At 39.1% G+C, this 23,073-nt stretch overlaps 4 protein-coding genes across 6 annotated transcripts; 3 read left to right on the top strand and 1 right to left on the bottom strand.

The window, feature by feature from the left end:
* Positions 1-591: 591 nt before the first annotated feature.
* Positions 592-4,085, top strand: LOC116325208 (cytochrome P450 2K1-like). Its single transcript, XM_031746035.2, has 9 exons — positions 592-869; positions 968-1,130; positions 1,214-1,363; positions 2,368-2,528; positions 2,872-3,051; positions 3,135-3,276; positions 3,369-3,553; positions 3,653-3,794; positions 3,872-4,085. Exons 1-9 carry the CDS (start codon positions 675-677, stop codon positions 4,057-4,059), a joined length of 1,506 nt encoding a protein of 501 aa, XP_031601895.1. The 5' UTR covers positions 592-674; the 3' UTR covers positions 4,060-4,085.
* Positions 4,086-4,097: 12 nt separating this feature from the next.
* Positions 4,098-14,761, top strand: LOC116325190 (cytochrome P450 2K1-like). Of its 2 annotated transcripts, XM_039611643.1 has the most exons (11): positions 4,098-4,227; positions 5,544-5,672; positions 5,767-5,973; positions 6,548-6,707; positions 6,796-6,945; positions 8,743-8,903; positions 9,483-9,662; positions 9,745-9,898; positions 10,753-10,934; positions 11,548-11,689; positions 11,786-14,761. In XM_039611643.1, the coding sequence occupies exons 2-11, from the start codon at positions 5,592-5,594 to the stop codon at positions 11,971-11,973; spliced, it is 1,605 nt and encodes a 534-aa protein (XP_039467577.1). In that variant the 5' UTR covers positions 4,098-4,227; positions 5,544-5,591; the 3' UTR covers positions 11,974-14,761. The 2 variants fall into 2 exon arrangements, with proteins under 2 accessions (XP_039467577.1, XP_031601868.2); XM_031746008.2 differs by lacking the exon at positions 5,544-5,672 and having other exon boundaries at positions 4,112-4,227.
* LOC116325189 lies at positions 14,049-18,227 on the bottom strand. Its single transcript, XM_031746007.2, has 4 exons — positions 18,094-18,227; positions 16,462-17,097; positions 16,211-16,321; positions 14,049-15,843 (listed from the first exon to the last, which is right to left on the bottom strand). Exons 2-4 carry the CDS (start codon positions 17,074-17,076, stop codon positions 14,872-14,874), a joined length of 1,698 nt encoding a protein of 565 aa, XP_031601867.1. The 5' UTR covers positions 17,077-17,097; positions 18,094-18,227; the 3' UTR covers positions 14,049-14,871.
* A 42-nt stretch (positions 18,228-18,269) lies between these two features.
* Positions 18,270-22,955, top strand: LOC116325191 (RNA-binding protein with serine-rich domain 1-like). 2 transcript variants are annotated; one of them, XM_031746012.2, is made up of 7 exons: positions 18,270-18,365; positions 20,083-20,226; positions 20,326-20,508; positions 20,622-20,727; positions 22,020-22,173; positions 22,267-22,408; positions 22,526-22,955. In XM_031746012.2, coding segments are annotated over exons 1-7 (837 nt in total). In that variant the 5' UTR covers positions 18,270-18,363; the 3' UTR covers positions 22,632-22,955. The 2 variants fall into 2 exon arrangements, with proteins under 2 accessions (XP_031601872.1, XP_031601871.1); XM_031746011.2 differs by having other exon boundaries at positions 18,272-18,365; positions 20,083-20,232; positions 20,329-20,508.
* Positions 22,956-23,073: the final 118 nt, after the last annotated feature.

Here is a 23,073-nt window from a genome sequence, read left to right as displayed (position 1 = left end):
TTACAAACACTTTTACATTTGCAGATCATTCCAGACAAACGTCGAGTTGGGGTTGAATTTTCTCTTGAAATAAACAAATAAAGTGAAACTTCTGGTATTAAAATTCCTCAAGACACCATCCAGCCCAGCCAGTTTTTATTCTCTACTGAAATAAAGAAAAGGCAGAGATCAAATTTCTGATGTTGAAAAGGGACATGGTATACAATTCGAGCACCTGGGAGTGTTCTTTGTGTTGCTTTCTTTCCTGTACGTGCAGAGAAAACAAGTGCATTTCATTTTTTTAGATTAGCCTTTACTGTCTGTAAATTTATCTTGGAAAAATGCTGGAAACACATCACATAAGATAACACACACACACATTTTTCCTCCAATCAGCTCTTTATTTGTAGATGCTGTGTTAAACAGGGTAGAATATTTGCTTATCCAAATAAGACTGCCATTAAATTCCATGCGATCTATGGATTGATAATAACTCACAGCGTGACTGGTGAGTTTGGTCTAGTCTGTAATGTCACCCGCATAAGTGTGGGGCAAAATTTGCAAAACAGGAAATTCTTGCTCTGACATCCTGACTTGCTGCCAGGCATTTCAATGGGGAGTGCTTTGCACTCAGTGTGAGAACACTTGTGAAAGTGTTTGTTTCTAAAAAAGCAGAAAAGGAAGCTTCCAGGATCATGCTTGAAGAGCTTTTTAAGTCTTCCACTTCAGTTTTGCTTTTGGGGGTCATCACTGGCCTGTTGATCATTCAGATTTTTTTATCCAGCTTCAGCTCTAAAGAAAGGAGAGCGCCTCCAGGACCCAGACCTCTTCGTCTGCTCGGTAACCTGCTGCAGGTCGATCTCAAGAGGCTCGACAAATCTCTCTTTGATGTGAGAAACTCTTTGCTTACAGTTTTGTGACTTTGTTGATTTTGTCAGTGTTATTTAGGATTACGAGTCTCACCTCTGTGCACATGATTTCTGTTCAGCTTTCTAAAACATATGGACCAGTGTTTACAGTCTACTTTGGACTAAAGAAGGTCATAGTCATAGCAGGTTACAGGACAGTTAAACAGGCTCTGGTAAACCATGCTGAAGAGTTTGGAAACAGAGAAGTCACGCCCATCTTCTATGACTTTACCAAAGGACATGGTAAGAAAATCCTCTTTGAGTTAGTGACTTTATTTATTTTCTCATTTTCTTCTTGTTTAAAAGTCAGTTTTATCTGCTTCCAGGAATACTGTTTTCCAATGGTGACTCATGGAAGGAAATGAGGCGCTTTGCTTTAAGTACCCTGAAAGATTTTGGAATGGGCAAGAGGATTAGTGAGGGAAAAATCATTGAGGAATGTCACTATCTGATCCAAGAATTCGAGCAGCATCAAGGTAACATGAGCTCTGCTGAACAATTTGACAAGTTCAAACACAATCACATTGGTTAAACAAGTGACTCAATAAACAAAATACTTAGTAACCTTAGCAGAGAGCAATATAAATATACTTACGGCCATTTCATTAGGTACACTATGCTCGTACTGGGTTAGAGCCAATTTTAGGCTCAGAAGTGGTTTAACTCATCATGGCACAGATTCCACAAGGTGCTGGAAACATTTCACAGATTTTGGTCATTAACGGGGCGGCATCACTGTTGTAGATGTGCCAGCTTCACGTCTCATTAGCCCGGGCAACATTTTTCCAGTCTTCTCTTGCTCAATTTTGGTGTGTCTGTGCAATCTGTAGGCTTAGTTTCCTGTTCTTATCTGACAGGAGTGACACCTGGTGTGCTCATCTCCTGCTGTTAGCCCATCTGCTTCAATGTTCAACATGTTGTGCATTCAGAGATGCTCTTCTGCATACCTTGTTTGCAACACGTGGCTTTGTGAGTTACCGTTGCCCACCTCTTAGCAGTTTGAGCAGTTTGAGAACTGTTGTTTACTGGATATTTTCTCTTTTTTGACAATTTTTTGTAAACCCTTGAGTAGGTTTTGCTGGAAAATCAGAGTTGTTAAAATCCCTTTTAATCCTCATTCTGATGCTCATTTTGAACCTCAGCAGGTCTTCTTGACCATGTCTACATGCTTAAATGCCAGTGAGATTGTTGTGTTGACAAGCAGTTGAACAGGTGTGCCCAATAAAATGGTCAGTGAGTGTATATTAACATTATTTTGTTCAACTAACAATACATTTACATTTTTGGCTTATGATGTCTAACACTTCACAATAATCCTACTTTAGTTTAAAAAAAAGTAACCTTAACACTGAGTCAGAACAGCCAGTATGACATTAATGCTACATTATCTCAAAGTGAGCCTAAACTGAGGTATTTATAATGTGTGGCAGTTCATTATACATTTTATATATATTATTTATAACTATTTTTTCTATTACAGGGAAAGCCTTCAACAACAGCCAGACAATTGTTTATGCTGCTTCAAACATTATATCAGCTATAATGTTTGGAAAGAGGTTTGAATACAAAGATCCTGTCTTCCAAGCTATGGTGGAAAGAGACAATGAGTCCATCCGTCTGACGGGATCAGCTTCCCTCCTGGTACTTATATAATTTAATGCTGACATGGAAAATCAGCACAGATATACATTGTTTCTGAAATTGGAAATTGCAACATTTTCCTTACTTTTCTAATGAATTCATTTAAATGTTAAGAAGACAAACATGTGCAAGTAATAGCACGACAATGTGTAGAAAAGCATCATTACACCTCTTCAAACATAATGAAAAAGGCAAATTCCAAGATTATTAGCATCAGGATGAGTAGGTCAAAATTTGAAACCCATGTTCAAACAATAATAAGTAAATGAGGCTCAACTGGGGCTCATGATTTTCATAGTTATGTTTTCTAGCTATAATTTATTTGTTTTGGTCACTCTAACAGATATACAACATAGTTCCGTGGCTGGGTCCATTTCTTAAAAACTGGAGGGATTTGATGAAAAATGTTGAAGACAACAAGGTGGAGGTGAAAAGGATCATAGGAAACCTTAAAGAGACTCTCAACCCTGAGATGTGCAGATGCTTTGTTGATGCGTTTCTGATTCATAGGCAAAAACTGGAGGTGAGGTATCAGCGGTCACTCCACTCCTATACTGTTAATGCTGTTCATTGACGGCATTTACTCTTCTCCATATGTCGTGCTAGGAGTCTGAAATCAAGGATTCACACTATCATGATGATAACCTGCTCTACAGTGTGATAAATCTGTTTGCAGCTGGAACCGACACCACAGGAAATACACTTCAGTGGTGTCTGCTGTACATGGCCAAGTACCCTCATATTCAAGGTGCAGAAATTCCTCGCCAGGCTTGTTTGTTACATGAACTTAAAAAAAGGTCACATATTGTCAAATTTGATTTTTATTTCATTTACGTGCAGACCAGGTTCTGGAAGAGCTGAACAGGGTGGTTGGAAGTCGAGAAGTTTGTGTTGAGGACAGAAAGAACCTGCCGTACACTGACGCTGTTATCCATGAGTCACAAAGACTCGGCAACATTGTTCCCATGGCTATTCCTCACAGAACCAGCAGAGATGTTTCTCTTCATGGCTATCTTATCAAAGAGGTTTGCTGCTAACATTTATTCCAATTAACACAAATTAGTTTTCTTTCTTTGTTATATATTATCTTAAATTTTAAACATTATGCTTTACTTCTGCTGCAGGGAACTACTGTATTTCCCCTTCTCACTTCAGTCCTATACGATGAGAGTGAATGGGAGGACCCATTTACTTTTAACCCTGCTCATTTCCTTGATCAGGAGGGTAAATTTGTCAAGAGAGATGCCTTCATGCCATTTTCTGCAGGTACCATTTAATAAAACCAAAAACAAATATGTTATGCTTACATACACCTAGGACCATTTTCACCTCTGTCCTTGCAGGGCGCAGGGTGTGTCCCGGAGAAAGTTTGGCCAGAATGGAGATCTTCCTGTTCTTCACATCTCTCCTTCAGCACTTTCGATTCACCCCCCCTCCTGGAGTTTCAGAGGATGAACTGGACCTGACACCAGTTGTGGGCTTCACGCTCTCTCCTTCACCTCAGAAGCTGTGTGCTGTCAGACGCCAATGAAAAAGAACCAGAACTTTTTGATAACTATGTGTTTTTTATGAATTGGCATTAGTCTACAGAGTAAAGTGGTTAACGTCACCAAATCGCTCTCAGACACCTTCAGTTAATGACTGTTAGCTTCCGTCATTGGAGGTTGCAACAGCTGAGTGGTGCTTCGAGCTAATGCATGTAAGTCCTGCCTGCAGACATTTTCATGTCCTCATCTTTGCTACATGTTAATAAGATCTGCACATGAACTGTTCCTGAGGTTATCCAATTAATTCATATTTTAGGATGACTGTGAAAATAAATATGTTCGTGTTATTTAAAGGCGTTAAGCGCCGGCTAAACTGTGTGGCTACAATAGGCAATATTGTGGTAAATGTACTCTGATGTCCATGTAACTCATGATACTCAAAGAATTGTCAAGTAACTATATGGGAGAATTTGACAACAAATGAAATTTTGCACACATGCCAGATCTGGTGAAAAATTTTGTGTTTTAATGGTTTTACATATGAGCATTGGGAAATGGCTCTGTAGCGCCACCTATGCCTTGTTAAAATGCAGCCCTACGAACACATCGTTTGAGCTACATGTATGAAATTTGGCACACATGTGTATCATGCCAAGACGAACAAAAAAGTCAGTGGGCCCATTGACGCAAACCCAACAGGAAGTCCGCAATTTAGAAGTGAAGGTGACATTTTGGCTCTAATTTTGCCATTTCCATGCCTCGAACTTTTTCAAACTCCTCCTTGGGATTTGGTCGTATAAACTTCATATTTGGTCAGTGTCAACTACACACCTAGGCCATGTTAAATTGCGGAGCTTTTGAGTTTTCGTGATACGGTGAGGCCGTGGCGCCATTTGTCAGTAATGGTTAGAGCGCTACCTAGTGGGACGACTATAATCATGATTGAATGAGATTAAATGTTAGCTGGTGATTAAATGCATGAATTCCATCAATGTGACATCAGATCGGATGTGCTGGTTGTAGGTGTTGGGCATGGCTCGACGCGCCGGGGGTGCGAGGGCCCTCATAACGCTGCTTGCAGCTTTAATTACGTGTTGGCCCTGTTTTCAGTTAAATAAATTAACTATTGTATTTTTACTATGCAAACTGAATCTATGACATTTCTAGTTATCTGTCTTTTTCACAATCCTGCTCTCATCATAATTTTGCCAAATCAAATATTTCATGACTGAACTAAGGCAATACAATTAAAGTGAAATTAGATAATGAAATAAATAAAAACACAATAATCAAAATACACATGTTGGAAAAATGAATCAAATTCTGCCCAACAACCTGACATACCAGTGGCAGGAAGCGGGAGCCTTTTGTTCAAGACAATGAGTCAAATATAGGATGCATGGCACTGTATGCTGGCAGGCCCTGCAGTGCTGGCACCCTCTGCAGGCACCGATGCTCTAAAAGAATTGTCGTAGCTGGATCCAAGCTACAAACCTCAAACCCCATGCTCTGAATCTGATCCAAACAGGTTCAGACTGAGCTGACCTAAATTGCCTGCTGATCACTCAGCATTCCCATGGCCTCCAGGGGCCGGGCCTGTGTGTGGATAGCAATAGTCTCCGTCGGCGAGGATCTGATTGACTGTTATCCAAACAAGGCATGTCTGTGTTGTTAATGTTTAATATTGGTTGGATATTAACCACAAAGTCTATTGAAACACAAGTGTAAGGGCAGACTCATCTTGTTTCTAGGTCAGTATGGCTGCAATGGAAGATTTTTTACTATATCCCCCGAATGTAATATCTCTGCTCGTCACAGTTGTGATCCTACTTGCTTTCTATCTAATCTGCACCATCCTTGCTTCTGAGAGAAATTACCCTCCAGGTCCCACGCCACTGCCGCTGTTTGGCAATTTGCTACAGTTGAATCGTCAGCCGCTTCACATTGCGCTCTATGAGGTATGCAAAAAATCAAATACAGTGTTTGACAAAATTATTAAGTCACCATACAATGTAAAGATTATATTACAACTGCTCTAAAATAACAGTATTGGCTATTACCAAAATCTTTTTTTAATGTTTCACAATTAACCTGATATTTCATACTAAACTATAATTTATTCTACTTTTTAAATCCATTAATTTTTTATTTTGCCATTTTAAAAAAAAAGAAAGAAAAAAAAGCAGATGCTAATTTAGGATTATTTACTTGAATTCCTGAACAGAAAAAAATGTTTGTGTGGTTGAAAGTTTTGCTTGAACGATTTCTGACTTCTCTGAGGAGTCCAGTGGGCCCGCTCAAATTTAGGTATGAAATAATGAATTGAATTTGCCTAATAAACAACAATCAAATTCTAAGTTTTAAACAAGTTTTTGACAGACTTCTAAAAAAATAAATCATGACATAAAGTTGTTTTGACGCAGTGTTTGTTGGCAAAGGCAAACAGATTTATTATTAACTGCTACAATTTATTTCCACTCAGATGTAGAGAAACTTAAAAACTTATGTCTCCTTGTGTTTTACTCACTTCAGCTGTCCAAGAAGTATGGCCCAGTATTCACTGTCCATTTGGGGCCCAAAAAGACAGTGGTGCTGGCAGGTTACAAGACGATCAAGCAAGCTCTGCTGAATGTTGATGCCTTTTCAGACAAGGAAGTACTTCCAATTATTAGTGACTTAAAATTAACTCATGGTGAGTGGAAAAAATGTGTTTCTGTGAGTGTATATTGAGGTTTCTTTTTAATATTTGCTTTTTCTCCGATACTTTAAAAATTCTCTAGGAATTGTTTTTGCCAGTGGGGATTCATGGAGAGAGATGAGGCATTTTGCATTAACAAACTTAAAAGAGTTTGGAATGGGAAAAACAGCAATCGAAGAAAAAATCATAGAGGAGTCTGAGTGCCTGATTGAAGTATTTGAAGAAAAAAAAGGTAACGCACCTTTTGACACATTAACTTTTGCTAATAGCTCTCAGTTTTTACAAATCAGTCTTAAATTTGTATTCATTTATTTAAAATTATCATTTAAAAAAATGTACATTTGAAAACTGAATGTTCAAGACTGAAAATAAACTATACAAACAAATAAAAGTATGGACCCATCAACACACCACAGCTACAGGAACAGCTTGGCCATTGAAACTCATGCCATGAAACTCCCAGCGCACACTTTTGTGTTGATGTTAAAGTGGTTAATAAGGTTTAGAACTCTGTACTTATTGAGTCAGCAATTGTGCAACCGCATTCTGTGACATTCCCCGATAGTCTAAGGAGCTTAGAAAGAAAAGCATCTGGACTTACACAGATTAACAATGACCCTTCCCTTTTTATGCAATACCCCACACTGGGCAACTGAGGCACCAGATCCCGATTTATTAACTAGATTTTCTCAGTCAAATTAGTGATTAACCAGGGATGTTGGCCCACATTTTGCTTTTCAGCCTTGTACACTTTAACTTATCTGAACAGGTTGTTGGCTTTAAATTCAAGACAAATATGTTTATAAACAACATCGAAAACAATTTCTTAGGTTAATATATTTTGTTTATACAGTTTAATGAAATGTGATTTGTAATTCACAGCAATTAAGACTGTGTGACTGAATGACTGCAAAATGCATGACTGGATTTATTTTGTTCTTTTCATTTTACTCGTATTCCCAACTTAGTGCCTTCATAGATTGGTGGTTAACACATTCATTCCTGGTTTGAGACCTTAAGCAAACATACCAGGAAGGGCTTCTGCCATAAAAATTTGCAAAAATGCAGATTGGGAAGATTGTGAGTAGCTGAAAAAGGTTTTTGTCATTGTCCCAACTTAAGAGGGTTACATAGTCCAAGAACAGGAAGTCAAGGTACAGGTATGAGGTGTGGGAGCCACTCCCCCTATTACAACTCAGTGTAATTGTCATGGTCCTGGGTTGTCCATGGATTTTTTGCTGTTTGTTTAGTCCCTTAAATTCTGTTTATTAATAATGATCCTCAGGGTGATTCTGAGTTTATAATTACATTTTTGGAAAACGACCCAACAAAAGTCCCACAGCTCCTGGCTTATCCTCGGTTCACTGCAATAAAAACAAAGAATCTAAAAGGACACCAAGCACCAGGCTCACAGTCACAGAACAAAAGAAAAACTAGTCAGGACAAGACAGCAGTTCCTTAAAGGGCAGGCTCAGACAAGCGGTTACTGCAGGGATTTTCCTCAACTTGACTAAGCCGAATTAATCAAACACTGACCACCGAATGGAGGCTATGTGCCAAATGCTGCTTACGGACGCTATACTGAAATGCTGGTAGCAGTGCAGCTGTCCCCTCCACAAGGGCAGGAAACAAGCAAATCGGCCACTCTGCAAACAGGGCCGCGAATAAGCCACCATACTGCTTATTAAACCAATCAAAGAGAAACAATCATCCTATGGATGCCGGATGCTGAGACTGAGACTCTACAACTACAACTGACAAAGTAATACCAGGAAACAAAAACGTTGATGCACTGGGAAATGTAATTATAAAGGTGTTACCCATGTGAGTCTGTTTGGTGGACTAATGAGGTGGATAATCATCCTAAAGGGTGGAGAATACCTGCTTAACCTTTCCTGGACTCTGCAGGAGTTGTAACACACAAACCAAACTTGTTCCTGGATCCTGCCTTTGTGAATGTTTATTACCTGAGGCTTTTAGTTCTTACTGTGTTGGTCCTTAAATAAAAACACCTTCCTTTTTCTGTCAGGTAAAGCCTTTGACACTGCTGAGGCTGTGAGCTCTGCTGTTTCCAATATCATCTGTTCGATTGTTTATGGTAAAAGATTTGAATATGATGACCCAGAGTTCAGAGTGATGTTGAGTCGAGCTATTAGGAATACTCAACTCCTCGGCTCTGCTTCAGTGCAGGTATGATAACAATCTGACAGAAACACTTCTTCACAACCTCACTCCCCTGTCACTTGTCAGGTTGTTTTGCTGCTTAGTGCTACTTATTACTACTCCTTTACATGTTTGTAATTATTTGTCTTTTTGTTTTTTTGTCCTCTTTCTAGTACCTAGTCTAGTTTCCATTGCTTATAACCTGTTGGAACGGTTTTAGAACCCTTCCTATTGTCTGCCATGAGCCTGATTAACCTTTGATTAAAAATTTAGATTGTAAGCCTTGCTCTTGTCTCCTGTGTTCTAAGTTCAGTAGATCAGCATTACTATTTATCTTTAGTCAAAATGCAGTTTTTTGTGTAAAATCAGAATGTTAAAAGAAGACATTAAGGCCAATACTATTCAGTCATTACAAAATAACTGCAAAATCATAACCATGCCATCCATACCCTGCCATGAACCGGATTTCAGGTTCTCTTATCCTTAAATTGAAGATTAATAGCAACAGGATACCATGTCCAGTTTTCTATAATTAAACATATATATATATAATGTATTTGTTAACTGTAATGTGTGGTGAATCTAATTTTCTTGTTTGTTCAACAGTTATATAACTACTTTCCAATGCTGTTCAGTTGGGTTAAAGCCCGCAAAGAGCTGATAGAGAACGCCTTTGCTAATAGAAGACAGATAGCAGCATTGATCAAAGGCTTAGAGGACACCCTTGATCCACAGATGTGCAGAGGTTTGGTGGATGCATTTCTCGCTCGGAAGATTCAGCTTGAGGTAAGACCTAAATTTGATTAACTACCTTTCCAAAGTAATCTTATTACTGAGACGCATTTCTTCCCTTTTTTCTACTTGTAAGGCATCTGGAAATATTGATAAAAATATAAGTTCTCACTATCATGAAGACAACCTACTGATTACTGTTGTCAACCTATTTACTGCTGGCTCAGAAACTACATCTACTACTATAAGATATGGCTTAATGTTTATGGCCAAGTACCCTGGAATACAAGGTAAGAAATATAATACATTTATTTACTGGTGATGCTTCATTCACCAGACGTCTGGGCAACAAAAGGGCAAAAAAAGCAAAATCAAAAAACAACATTTTCATAAAATTTAGAACGGGTTATGCAGCTTTTTCTAACAAGGAAAAAAAAAGATGGCGAGAAAAACCTAGGTTAAAGAAAAAGCAAACTTAAGAAATGAGTCAGAACAAAAATACAATCCTACCATGGGTAAATGGCCATTGTCTAGTAACCCAGAATGCTGTCAAACTGGCTCTCTGGCAACACTCATCATTCCTACTCCCTGGTCTATTTACTTATTTGATTACTACCTACTACTGGGTAAGAATAAGATGGTGGCAGGAAGCGTGGCAGATAAAGAAGGGCAGAAAAAACAATACCAAACACAAAACCAATAAGAAACCACAGTAGGCTTACCACTGCTCCACCGGGAAGGTACTCAATGGAGTTCACTGTATATTGTGAGGATATATTGGCAATCCAGAAATTTAAGCATATAAAACATAATTAAATGTTTCTCTTTTCAAGTATGTTCTTCATTTTATGTATGAAAGAACTGAATCTCATGACTTCCAAAAACTTTTACAATCACAATTGGATATAATTTGTCCAAAATCTAAATTTGTGCTCGACTATTAGTGATTGCTATTCTGTCTAACCTAGTAACTTAGGTTTGCTAGATGTCCCTTTTACTTAGCTCCAGCAGTGTGCAGGATACTGCAGATATAAACATGAATGCAAACAAAAAATTAATAAATTGCTCATAAATAGAAAAATTTGTGTAACAACATTACTACAGTTTTAATCATCAATTGGTTCGTTTTTTGTTCTTTTTGTAGACAAAGTCCAGGAGGAACTGGATCAGGTAGTAGGAAATCGCCAGGTCCGAATGGGAGACAGAAAGAGCCTGCCGTTCACTGACGCTGTCATCCATGAAATACAAAGACTGATTAATACTATGCCTTTTATTGTACGTTGCGTTTCACAAGATGTCACCTTTCAGTCCTACTTCATCAAGAAGGTAAAACAAGAGTTAAACAGTCCCAGTTCTGAACCGAGTACTGACACTGTACACGTCTACATTTTTATTTTAAAAAAGTGACACGCAAGTGCAGAACAAACAGCATCAAGAGTACCATGAAACTAACACACTGGGTTGTATGGGAGCCTTCACCAAGACGTACAGACTACTATGTAGGATAGTGACTTTTGTTCAGACTTTAAGCTGTCGCTGTTCTCAAGACAGTGTGGATCTTAGTTCATGTTTATTTGGTTTTTTAATTTTCATATTTGGAAATTATCACAAATTGAAATTCTAAATAAGATATTAGTGTTAAACAAATCACTTAAAACTATTGGTGCTTTAATATAGTAACTACCGTATAGGTTATTTATTTTTTATTTAACAACAAATGTGCTGAAATAAACTGTTACAATAAAAAAACAATAAGGAATGAGTATATTGTATAACATTACTGCACAAAAGATACAAAAGGAACACAGGGGGAGGCTACAATAACAAGAAAACCCCCGAAATGGGATGGGACAAATGCAACTTTGTATAAATGTTAAAAAAAATCAATATAAAATGTACAACAAGCAATTAAACTTATTTAAACGTATCCATATTTTAGGGAACCCCAGTGATTGGTGTGCTTTCATCAGCTCACTGGGATGAGAATAACTGGGAAAATAGTTCCGCTTTTAATCCAGCCCATTTCCTGGATGAGAAAGGCAATTTTAGAAGGAGAGAGGCTTTTATCCCATTCTCTGTAGGTAAGTGTGTGTGGGGTTTTTTAACACAAAGAAATATTAGACAAATCTAACGCATTACGATGGCTTAACAGTTTGCGATTCCCTCATTTCTTGCAGGGTCGAGGGTTTGTGCTGGAGAGAGTCTGGCCAAGGTGGAGCTTTTCCTTTTCTTTGCCTCCCTCCTCCAGCGCTTTCGATTCACTCCCCCACCTGGAATGACTGGAGATGACCTGGATCTGACACCAGTTGTAGGCTTCACCCTCACCCCTTTACCTCATAAGCTCTGTGCCATCAGCAGAGTTTGAAGATTAAAAGTGTAGAACAGACAAATGGTGTTTTTCTTTAACCATTTTGGTTACACAAAACCACAAAGAACAAGCTGTTGGAGTTTGATCTGCTTGTTCTTATGAAAAGGTATTGTTGTCATCGTTAAAGCCTTAACCCTGATTAAAACCATGTTTGACACTGTTTTTGAACACACCTATGATAAATTGCCTGAGTGGAGTTCTTAAAATTTGGCTACAAACACCATGAAATCAAGGATGAATTAATTTGATTTTGGTGGTCAAAAGCCACTGTAACCTCACAAAACATTTTTGGCAATATATCAAGAATTCAATCAAGAAGCAAGGATATTTATATTATCCCTAAAGGACAATTTGTTGTTCAGACAGCAGAAATCACACAACCATCAAGCAAAATGCAATAAATGTACAAAAAAAGCAGGAGTAAGAGCATAGCATTGTATTCAACAGACCAGTCGCAGCAGGGACATTGACTTTTTCAGTGTATTTGTCCTGGATGTTGCACATACAATGTTTGCAGTTAGGTGGAAGCAATGTAAATCTGTCCTAACTTCAAATTCCTAATCTTATGCGTACAGCTCAGAAAGGTCATTCAGGGTCATACCTACAATTCTGCGATATCTAGACAGCAAATGGGAGCATATTTAAAATATTTGTTTAATTTGACACATTTTACTGCATCTATTTCTACTTTCTTTTAATTTTTCTCTCTTAGCTTTTCAGGTTGACCTTTTTTCCATGTGTATCAATCAATTCTTCCACACTGAACTCTGTTCAACAAGATACATGAGCGCACGGTGAAGGTAGTGGAGGGGCCCATATTTGCATTGGCCCAGCAGGCAAATGCCAGATTACCAGCCCTGGGTTCAGTGACGCTGTACTAGCTGATCAAAGAGATAATAATGCCACTCCCCTCAGCTGAGCTGTAATGGTGGCTAGCTGTATCCCTCTGCTGGTCTGGAGATGTACAGTTGTGGTCAGAAATGCACATACGCTTGTCATGAGGACAAATGTCATGGTAAATTTCAGGTTTTGCAGATTTCTTTAAACTTCTTTTATACATTATTATGAATTATTGTCAATTTTCTCTAATCCACACGGGGTCAAATATATACATATAACCCCACTAATATTTAGTTAAATATTCCTCACGAAGCTCTATTTCAACCAGATGCTTTTGGTCGTCATCAGCAGACCTCTGGCATAAATGTTGCTGGATATTTGACCACTCTTCTTTGGTAGAAGTAACTTTAAATGATTGAACTGGTTAAATTGCTGCAGCCGTCTTTTTCTGCTCATCTAATTCAGGGTTACAGGGGCATTCTAGATGCCATAGGGCGAGAAGCAGGGTACGCCCTGTACAGAGAGAGATTTACGCTCACACTCACACCTACGGTCTCGACTTGCTGGCAGATTAGAACCCAGGACCTTATTGCTGTGAGGCAGCAGTACTAGTCACTGTGTGGCATCCATACCTCGCCATTGTCGACAAATGACTTCATTTTTGTCTCATCTGATCCTAAAGCCTTTCTCCAGAAGACATTTGGCTTGTCCATGTGGGCAGCTGTAAATTTCAGTCGAGGTGGAAGGTGTCGTTAGGGACCAGGGGCTTTTTTGTTGGTTGGCACACGCTCAGTACATGCCAATATAAAACTCACTTCACTGTGGATGGTGACACTGCCGTTCCAGCAGTTTCCACTTAATAGCAGGCTTGAGCCTTGTAGTTTCTAAACATCATAACCAATTTCCTCTCATGTGGAGGGTGACAGTTTGAGTATTCTTTCACTCTGGCAAAGTGGTTACGCATCTGAATAACTTAGATACAGTTATTTAAACTGATAATCTTGGAATCTGCATCTATCTATCCATCCATCCATCCATCCATCCATCCATCCATCCATTTCGCTTTATGCTACACAAAGAAACTGCCAGTTGTAGTGAAACATGATCACTAGGAAGAAGTTAATAGGAGTTAAGTTAAAAGTTGTCAAGTTAAAAGACATTGTGAATGTAGTATGTGCATGTTTGGCCCTGTGTGGATTAGAGAAAATCCAAGATAAATTCAAACTGCAAACAATTCTTGATTTTTTTTAAGTCATTAAAGATGTATGCATTACAATCATTCCACCCTGAAAAAAAAAACACTTCAAAGAAATCATTAAAAGCCCAATTACTACCCATCTATGCCCACGATGACTACAACAATCTATGCCCACTATGACTACAACAGTATACAGCTTGTATGGCTAAAAGCACCTGATTTTTTTCTGTAAAAAAAACCAACAAAGTTTTACAGAAAGAAACATTACCAGTAATTTTTTTAGCATAACAGTGAAAGTGTTGTCTTCTTCCTTTATATTCAAAATAAGGCAGACACCCAAAACTCATCACCAATCTACATGGCTAAATACAAATACCTACCACAGAAAAAAATATACACACATCTGATTTTGTCCTGAATCGCCCCTTGTAAGAATTACGTTTTTTTTATTTAAGCATTCTCAGTTTCATATGTTAGCTTGTCATCTCTAACATAGTGAAATGGAAGCATGCTTTGGATCGTAATAAGGTCCTTGTGTTTTTTAATCAGTTTGCCCAGATGTATGAAAATTAACAGTTGATAATGCCAGTCATGGTGATATAAGATAAACATGTCATTTAAAATGTGAGAATTATTTAATCGTTGCCTGTAGTAAATACAAATTATAACATTTACTAAAAGATTGTAATCAGTGTATTATATTGCTGATTGTACCCTCTCCCTTTGGAAATAAATAAAAAAAATTGCTACATTGTTTATTGTTATATTTGAAAACATGTTCATAATGCTACAGTTACTCTAAAAAAGTACATCAAAGCCCTTGTGGTCCTCAAACAGTGCGTGGAATCTAAAGCTATCTATGGTCCTTCCACTTTGATAATATTAATCTGCTGATCCTGTGAAGAGTGGTCCGAGTTCAGCACTGGTTGACTGGAAACGCTGCAGTCCTGGAAAGTCCTTGTTGAGCAGCTGCTTTGGAATTCCGATGTTTTACTCTCTAATGCTCTGAAAGTCTGAGGATGTGACTGTATGCTGTATGTGGAGACATAGGATTGTGTGTAGGGAGGCATGAGTGCTTGACTGGTTTGCTGAATATATCCAGCTGAATAAGGTTGTGTTTGAGAAGGGGTGTGAGTAAGAGGAAGGCTTTCAGCACTGCTACATGGTGGAAACCCATTCATGCTTGTAGGACTGAGTCCTGGCAATTTAAAGGCCTCCACATTTTCTAAACCTTCTAAAGAGCTGTAGCTAGGCTGGGTTTGGCTACACTGAGTGTAAGTGCCTTGACTAAAACTGAAGGTGTCTTGGTTAAACGAGGTAGAGGCAGAAGCTGCTGCCAAAGCAGAGGGTGAAGGAGTTTTGTTTTGCTGCTTTTGAACACCGCTACCGTGACCCATTTTGGTTGCAATGGTCTGTAGAGTGTTGAGGATCTGCTTCTGAATTTGGGTCTGCTGCGACTGCTCCCTCTCCAGACGGCACTGCTGCTCTACAAGCATCTTCACTGCCAGGCCCAAGCTGCGCACTTCAGAGCCCAAACTCTGAATCTGATCCTGGAAACCGCTTCTGACTCCAGCGTCCTGGGCTGCCTGCTGAGGACTCGGGTTCCCTTCAGTACGAGAGGCACCCTGACTCACAGGGGCCTGTATGCGGATAACAGCGCCCCCGGGAGACGCAGATGTTAAAGGTGCTTGCGGCCGGTTAGAAAGACGAATCCCAACTCGAGGAGGAGGATGAGGGGGAGAAGGAAGGGAACGAACAGATAGCCCTGGTCTCTGGGTGAGAGAACGTCTAGGAGCGCTGCTACTTCCAGGCTGATTCCCTGTAACAGTCTATGTAACATTGAAAACATTTAATTTAAAATGGTGTTCATATTGCAGTCGTACTAACAAAAAGCTCAACAAAAGACAGTGTTTGTATGGCCAGGCTCCCAGACTCAAATCAGAAAATAACCAAGATTTTTTTTTCAAGCAAAAATTTACCAAATACAAAACACAGAAATGTTTTAAGAGAAATATAAGTGGCAATAAAGAGTCTAAAGACCCGACCATACCACTCCCATCAGGTGACAGTAAAAATTGTGTAAGGCCAAATAAAGCCTGTGATTTAACAGGTACTCTCTGATGGTGATAAACTCACATCTTTGTTTAGTAAAAGGGATTAAAAAGCTAAGTGTTAGCTAAAGCTAAATTATCTCACCTTTTCAGTGGTCAGATCGTAGGTTTCAGGTGGCTGTGGCACAGCATTCCTCATGTCAGCACCCTGGACACTTGAGGGATCTCTCCTTAACAATGACGCCACTGTTGAAAACTGGTGACAAACAACGTATGAAAGACTGAATGATATTTGGAGGCTAGTTTATGGTAATTTACACAGATTCCATGCACCTGAAGACAGTAAATCTAAATGTTACAACTGTGATTATGACAAGTACACTAATGCTTAGGTACCTTCAATCTGTGTGACAATGCTTTATCCAAAAGTCTCTTTCGAGCTGCCAGCATTGAACTAGTGGCTGGAGAAGGTGTGACTCTCCGCCTCACTGCTGGCGTGGAAGTCATAGCACTGGTTTCTGACCTTGGTAGAGTGGACTGGGGAGCTCTTTGTTGGCTCTGCTGTGCGAGTGACGTGACACTGACAATCTGGATATCATTTTCATCCTTATGTTCTTCAGGTTGCTGTTCTTTCCTGTTGCCTCCACTGGTTTCCCCGGAGGAAGAGCCCTCTGAGTTGGTGGGAGTCTGTTTAGCAAAGTCAGCAGCAGCTGCAAAGCCAAGACGTTGAGATGAATCCCGTAATAGGTTTCGGATTTGAATGTTACTCCAGGTCTGCTGTACTGCTCCAGTTTGAGCTTGCACCTGTGCTGGTGATGTGCTACTTCCAGGCTCTACAGGTCTCACCCTCCCTGGCGGCCTCCCCTGGAACTCTCTCAGGAACAAGTAGATGGCCTGAGCGGAAACCTTAATGTTCTCCAGCTCCAGCACAGCTTTGATTTTACGGAAACTCAGGCCAGCCTTCCGCAGCTCTACCACTTTGTGCTTTGCAGCATCATCGAGCCGGCCCATGGTGAATTCACCTGTTCTCACCTGTCATAAAAAAGTGAATAATAATATGTTTAATAATAAAGAAAAGTGGGATCTCTGTAACAATGTTAGAGGTGTAGGGTAACAGCAGCCCTGGCAATAGCTTTGAAATAAAAAAACCCTAAAAATCCACATACAGTGAAAAAGTATTTGCCTCCTTTCTAATTTCTTACAATCAGGAAGGAAGTAAATACTTCTTCATAGCACTCTTCATAGCATGTAATACACATATAATAATATAGTAAATTGTAATTATCCTCTTTGGAGCTAAAACACGTGAGATATCAATGGAAAGCCCAGGATGTCCTCTATTTAATACATTAGGACTTAGTAGTGTAGCTCAAATAAGTCAAAACACATAGACCAAAAACAAATGTCCATTATAGAGGAGGATATATGATTACCTCACCATCTATAAACATACATATATACACATATATGTATGTATATATATATATATATATATATATATATATATATATATATATATATATACACACACACACACACACATGTATGTATATATGGAGGGACAGAGAGAGAGACAGTATTTAAACTGTTGTAAAAAAATAAAAGACATCACCATGTGAAGCTCTTTTATAAACAGTACAAAATCAGGAAACTTCTCCTGTCGGAAATGTGGCTGTCATAACAAAAAGATCAACTTACTGGCTAAACAGAGGAAACTGAAAACACTGTCAATATCTTACATTATCATATAAACATGAAATAAAACCAACCATAAATCCAGCGTATAAAAAACAGGTTTTCTTTTATTTCTTCTTTTTGTAAGTTCTTCTAGGAACAAGGCTGTGTGCTTTTTAAATTTAATTAAAATTTCCTCAAGAAGAAAAACATATTAGTGCAGGATTATTTTTATTTTTTTTAAAGGGCATTTTATTGCTGAGTGAGAAGGTAGTGCTGTACAGTAACTCCGTGTTAGCTGCGCGGGGTAAGCACCTCAGCTAGCACAGTATGCTTAGAAAGTGATGCACTCACTTGATCCAGAAGAAGGAAGCTCGATCGATGTTTCCTGTTCGGTTATTTCATTTCACGCAGCTCGACGAAACAACAAGGTTTTTCCACGAGTGCGCTGGGTCGCACACGCGCTCACTTACAAACTCACATTTTATCGTCAAAAAACGTAAAATAAACAAATGAGTTGTAAGTGGCGCTCAGATGGTCACGTAACTTCCGCTTGTCGTCATCACCGTGCGACGTTTTCTCAGGCCGCAAGTGGTCGAACTGCGCCTAGCTCCTTTGAAAAACATGTAAGTTTAACCTTTTATTTCTCTTCAGTTGAGCTGTTTTTTAAACCCGAAAACCTATTTAGGCGTATGCGGAAAATTATGCGACATTTTCTAATCGCAGTTGAGGTCGGTTTTGGGTGAAACAGCAGCTCGTGCGTTGCCTTCTCCTTGTTTGAATGAAATTCAATGGCGGCGGGTTCGTGCTCAAGATGTTAGATGTGAAGTCAACTAGTTTACTTTAATGATTATTTTCCCTTGATAAACAATGTTATTATGGGAATTTTACTATAAAAATCTAATAAGAAAACAAATAATTCAAAAACAATTTTAATAATTTCCGATCATTTCTGTTTGTCAATACAAGGCATGAAGAGGCTTTGTTTTACATATATATTGGAGATTTTTTCCCCCCACAAAATTTTGCTTATATCGTAATAATTTAATCCGGCACGTGACAAATACCTACCAGATTATAAAAACGTAGAGGAAGTGGTGGATGAGTTTAAAACCCCACGGTCAAGAAAATTAGATGGGCAAGGCTGAAATTGTTTAGACATATGCAAGAGGAAAAGAGTAAGATCATAAACAATGTTCATAGATGTAATGAAGGAGAACATGTGGAAGGTAAGAACAGAAAGAAGAAAGCTCAAATTAAATAAATAGGTATATTAAACATGCAGACATACCCTGGAAACCTAAACTAAATTGAACTGAAAACGAAAATAAAAACTGAAGAAAACTGTAGTAGCAAAACATAATGAAAAATACAGAACCTGAATGACTCTGATATTAGTAATATAACATTACCCTTCATTAACCTTAAAACTCCTGAAATATATAAAAGAATAAATTTTAACCGGCATTCAAGAAAAGAAGACATCCATAGACACCAAGCATTTAAATGTTCCAATATCAGACCAGGTATTACTTAGATGTATAGGCAGAATTAAATTACATACTTGTTAATGAAAAATAAATGGACACAGAAGTGGCAGCACAGAGGTGCAGTGGTTAGCACTGTTGCTTCAAAGCAATAAAGTCCTGCCATTGAATGTACTGGCTGGCTGGGGCCTTTCTGTGTGAAGTTAGCATGTTCTCTCCCTGTGTCTGAGTGGGTTCCTCCCACAGCCAAAAAACATGCAGTTAGTGTGTTACTGTGGTTAGGTTAATTGCAGGAAGGCGTTTTCTTGCATCCATGGCCGATGTTTCTAAATTGGCCATAGATGTGAATGTATGTGAATGGGTGTCTGTCACTGCCCTGTGATAGGCTGTCTAGGTGTACCCTGCCTTTTGGCCTGTAACAGCTGGTATAGGCTCCAGCAGTTGGTGAAAAATTAAAGCTTGTAGAGAAAATGGGTCAATTTATAAAGATTTAAACGTATATCAAAAGGATGTTCTAATTCTAGATCGAGAGATTTGAGGCTGCTCCTCGTCCTGAATGTTTAGAGTATTGTAAGATTAGAAAAACTTGTATTATTTCCTCTGTGCAGTTAGTTGTTATTTTGTTCAGTAACTACCTAACAGAAAACATATGACCTAAGATACAATTTATTTTATGTGTGAAAAAAAGCTTTTATCTTTAGAACTGTGAAATATGTTTACCTCTATTTTCTTTATTTTTTACTAAATGCTTAATTGTAAAGTTATTTATTTGCAATGAAAATAATCTTAAGTGGCAATTTTGTGCTATTTTTAATGTAAACATATCAAAGTAACAGTGGCTTTCCTCTCATCTAAGGGCACCCTCACCTACAAAGCGGAAGGAGGACGAAAAAACAAAAGACAGAGGCAAAGAAAAGCCTGGAACAAAGGAAGGAGATAAGGATAGAGGACGAGAGAAAGCAAGGAAACGCCGCAGTGCATCCACTGGCAGCAGCAGCAGCAGCAGGTTTGCCCTCTTTTAATGGAATCCTTTATCCCAGTGTTGAAAATAAAAATCTGTCCTCTTTCCTCATATATTTCTCTTTTTATTGATTGTCAACAGATCTAGCTCTTCTTCGAGCAGCAGTTCTGGTTCCAGCTCAGGTTCTTCAAGCGGATCCAGCTCGTCTGGTTCCAGCCGCTCCGGCTCTTCTAGCTCCCGATCCTCTTCGTCTTCCAGCTCCTCGGGTTCTCCGAGCCCCAGCCGCAGACGCCACGATAACCGTCGCCGCTCCCGCTCTGTGTAAGTCTCGTCATCTAAAGCAACTGCTTGTTAATTGTGCACAATGATATGTTGTATGTTCTCTTGTTTGAGCCGTGATAAGGTTATTTAGTGTTTTGCTTGTGATTTTCCAGCTCTAAAACACAAAAGACCAGAGATGACAAGGAACGCCGGAAAAGAAGCCCAACACCCAAACCAACTAAAGTTTACTTAGGGCGACTCACCAGGAATGTCACCAAGGTTGGTTTTTATAGCAAAAGAGAGACCAGAGGGCCGCTCACACTGGAGGGGAAAACAGGCGATAACACACTATGCAACTGAGGGTTTAAATTAAATTAAATTAAATTTATTTGGCACCAAATTACAACTATAGTCGGCTCAAGGCACTTTATATTATAAGGTAAAGACCTAACAATAATAGATAGAAACCCCCAATTATTAGACGACCCCTTTATATTGATAGATAGAGGGGGTATTTTGATATCAGTATAAATATACTGATATATTGTGTTGGCGTTTGACATAAATGGAGACAGAGGAAACGTCCTTCAACCATGTTATCGGTGTTGAAATTAAATAGTTTGTCCACCAGAGGGCACACTGCAACTTTCCTGTTGGCAACAAATCAACCAGGTGATCTAGAGTCCATTAGAGTGTAAACAGGTAACCGACAACTTGTGACAGTAAAACACATTTGTGACTGCACTTTTCTTAGTAAGGATCTTAAATCGCCAAATATCAGTACTGATCTGACAAATCATACATCGGGTGGACTTTAAAGCTATGGCAACATGTTGTTACTGAATTTTCTACATTCCTCTGTAATACCAGCTGCACACCAGTACAGTACTTTAGCCTAACTTACAGATAGTTGCCTAAAAGTGAAATATGGTTGTTTTGGGGCGTTACTTATTAGTGACAAAATTCCTGATGTGCAAATCAGAACCCTAAGTGTGTATGTTACAGCTGTCAGATTGTTCCTGGTAAAAGTGTCTCATCTTTTACTGCACTTTTCAGCTTTTTTCTCTAACAAGGTGTTTAGTTTTAAAAAAAAATTATTTGACTGTTTATTTTCCCTAGGCTTCTCTGGGTTTCTTCTTCACTTGCCTTTTTTCCACTTGATATTTATACATCACTCTGCATTTTGTAATTCGTTTTTATTAAATAACTGCTCTCCTCCACAGCATGTTTTTGTACTGTCTTCCTCCCCTCACCCCAACTGGTTGTGGCAGATGTCTGTCTTTCCCTGAGCTTAGTTCTTCCAGAGGTTTCTTCCTGTTAAAAGGGAGTTTTTCTTTCCCGCTGTCACCAAAGTGCTTGCTCATAGGTGGTAATCCTATTTCTCTATATTTTTAATAAGGTCTTTACCTTGCAATATAAAGCACCCTGAGACAGCTGTTGTTGTGATCTGGCACTGTATAAATAAAATTGTATTGAAAATAAAACATTTCCGTACATAATGTAATTATTTTAATTTCATATTTCTGAAACACAAAGGTTTTTATGTTAACATCTATGTGTTTGTTCAACAGGAACATGTCCAGGAAATCTTTTCTACTTATGGGACAATCAAAGGAGTCGACATGCCAATGGACAGACTCCACCCGCACCTGCACAGGGGCTGTGCTTATGTGGAGTTTGAGACCCCCGAGGAGGCCCAGAAGGCACTCAAACACATGGATGGAGGTATGTGGGTAGTTCTGTGGCTTCATCATGGAAGATTAATCTAGACAGACTTGCGTTCGTGTTGGGTAACTCTTTGTTGACTCTTACTAATAGGTCAGATTGATGGACAGGAAATCACCGCTTGTGCTGTGCTGCCTCAGCGAGTCCGCCCTCCACCCCGTAGACCATCTCCACCCCGCAGAATGCCCCCGCCGCCACCTATGTGGCGTCGCAGCCCACCGCGCATGAGGAGAAGGTACCATGAATGATTCGATCAGTTACTGTTTCCATTCGTGTTTGACATTTGGTTTTTTTCATCAGGCCTTCTTGCCCTCCCACACGTACTTATTGATTTATCTTTTTCATCTTGCAGGTCCCGCTCCCCAAGAAGGCGATCGCCAGCACGCCGCCGCTCTCGCTCCAGATCTCCCGGTCGCAGGCGTCACCGCTCTCGTTCCAGCTCCAACTCCTCTCGATAGACGGGTTTTCGTACTGTACGCGATCTCTCATGGTGCCAGAGATCAAATCGGCTTCGTTTCTTGATTCCTCAGTATTCATGTGGGCTCAACAGAATTCACTCATCTGCATTGTAGCCAACATGGACATCTCTTTAATAGTGCTCTTTGTGCAACATTTTTTTTCCATGTTTTGTATAAGTTTATTTCGGAAAGCTAGACCAGTATGTGTCTTTTTAGGTTGAGCTTGCTCTGCATACAGATCTACCAGTCTTTCGAGTGTGTCTTCTTTTTACCTTGTCTTCAATTTTTAGACATTTTGAAAAATAAAACTTTAACAATGTGAAAGACCCTGTTTGTGGATTTTGATGGTTCGCCTTGCCTTATTAATGTTTAATATGTGTGCCATACTGTTATTGACCATTTCCTAATGGTTCCTGTTTTAAGAGCACAGGCATTACAGCCA

Source organism: Oreochromis aureus, linkage group 4 (genome assembly GCF_013358895.1).
Source record: "Oreochromis aureus strain Israel breed Guangdong linkage group 4, ZZ_aureus, whole genome shotgun sequence".
Taxonomy (NCBI): domain Eukaryota; kingdom Metazoa; phylum Chordata; class Actinopteri; order Cichliformes; family Cichlidae; genus Oreochromis; species Oreochromis aureus.
This window is presented reverse-complemented; position numbering and strand designations above follow the sequence as displayed.

Excerpts from the sequence above, each read along its gene's own strand:
- LOC116325208 (XM_031746035.2), top strand. The coding sequence starts at position 675 with ATGCTTGAAGAGCTTTTTAAGTCTTCCACTTCAGTTTTGCTTTTGGGG. Across the intron at positions 870-967 it reads TCGACAAATCTCTCTTTGAT|CTTTCTAAAACATATGGACC; the intron begins GTGAGAAACTCT and ends ATTTCTGTTCAG. Across the intron at positions 3,052-3,134 it reads TTCATAGGCAAAAACTGGAG|GAGTCTGAAATCAAGGATTC; the intron begins GTGAGGTATCAG and ends ATGTCGTGCTAG.
- LOC116325191 (XM_031746011.2), top strand. Across the intron at positions 20,233-20,328 it reads GGCAGCAGCAGCAGCAGCAG|ATCTAGCTCTTCTTCGAGCA; the intron begins GTTTGCCCTCTT and ends GATTGTCAACAG. Across the intron at positions 20,728-22,019 it reads TCACCAGGAATGTCACCAAG|GAACATGTCCAGGAAATCTT; the intron begins GTTGGTTTTTAT and ends TTTGTTCAACAG.
- LOC116325189 (XM_031746007.2), bottom strand. The coding sequence starts at position 17,076 with ATGGGCCGGCTCGATGATGCTGCAAAGCACAAAGTGGTAGAGCTGCGG. Across the intron at positions 16,322-16,461 it reads CATTGTCACACAGATTGAAG|TTTTCAACAGTGGCGTCATT; the intron begins GTACCTAAGCAT and ends GTTTGTCACCAG. Across the intron at positions 15,844-16,210 it reads ACGATCTGACCACTGAAAAG|ACTGTTACAGGGAATCAGCC; the intron begins GTGAGATAATTT and ends AATGTTACATAG.
- LOC116325190 (XM_039611643.1), top strand. The coding sequence starts at position 5,592 with ATGGCCTCCAGGGGCCGGGCCTGTGTGTGGATAGCAATAGTCTCCGTC. Across the intron at positions 6,946-8,742 it reads AGTATTTGAAGAAAAAAAAG|GTAAAGCCTTTGACACTGCT; the intron begins GTAACGCACCTT and ends TTTTTCTGTCAG. Across the intron at positions 8,904-9,482 it reads TCGGCTCTGCTTCAGTGCAG|TTATATAACTACTTTCCAAT; the intron begins GTATGATAACAA and ends TTTGTTCAACAG.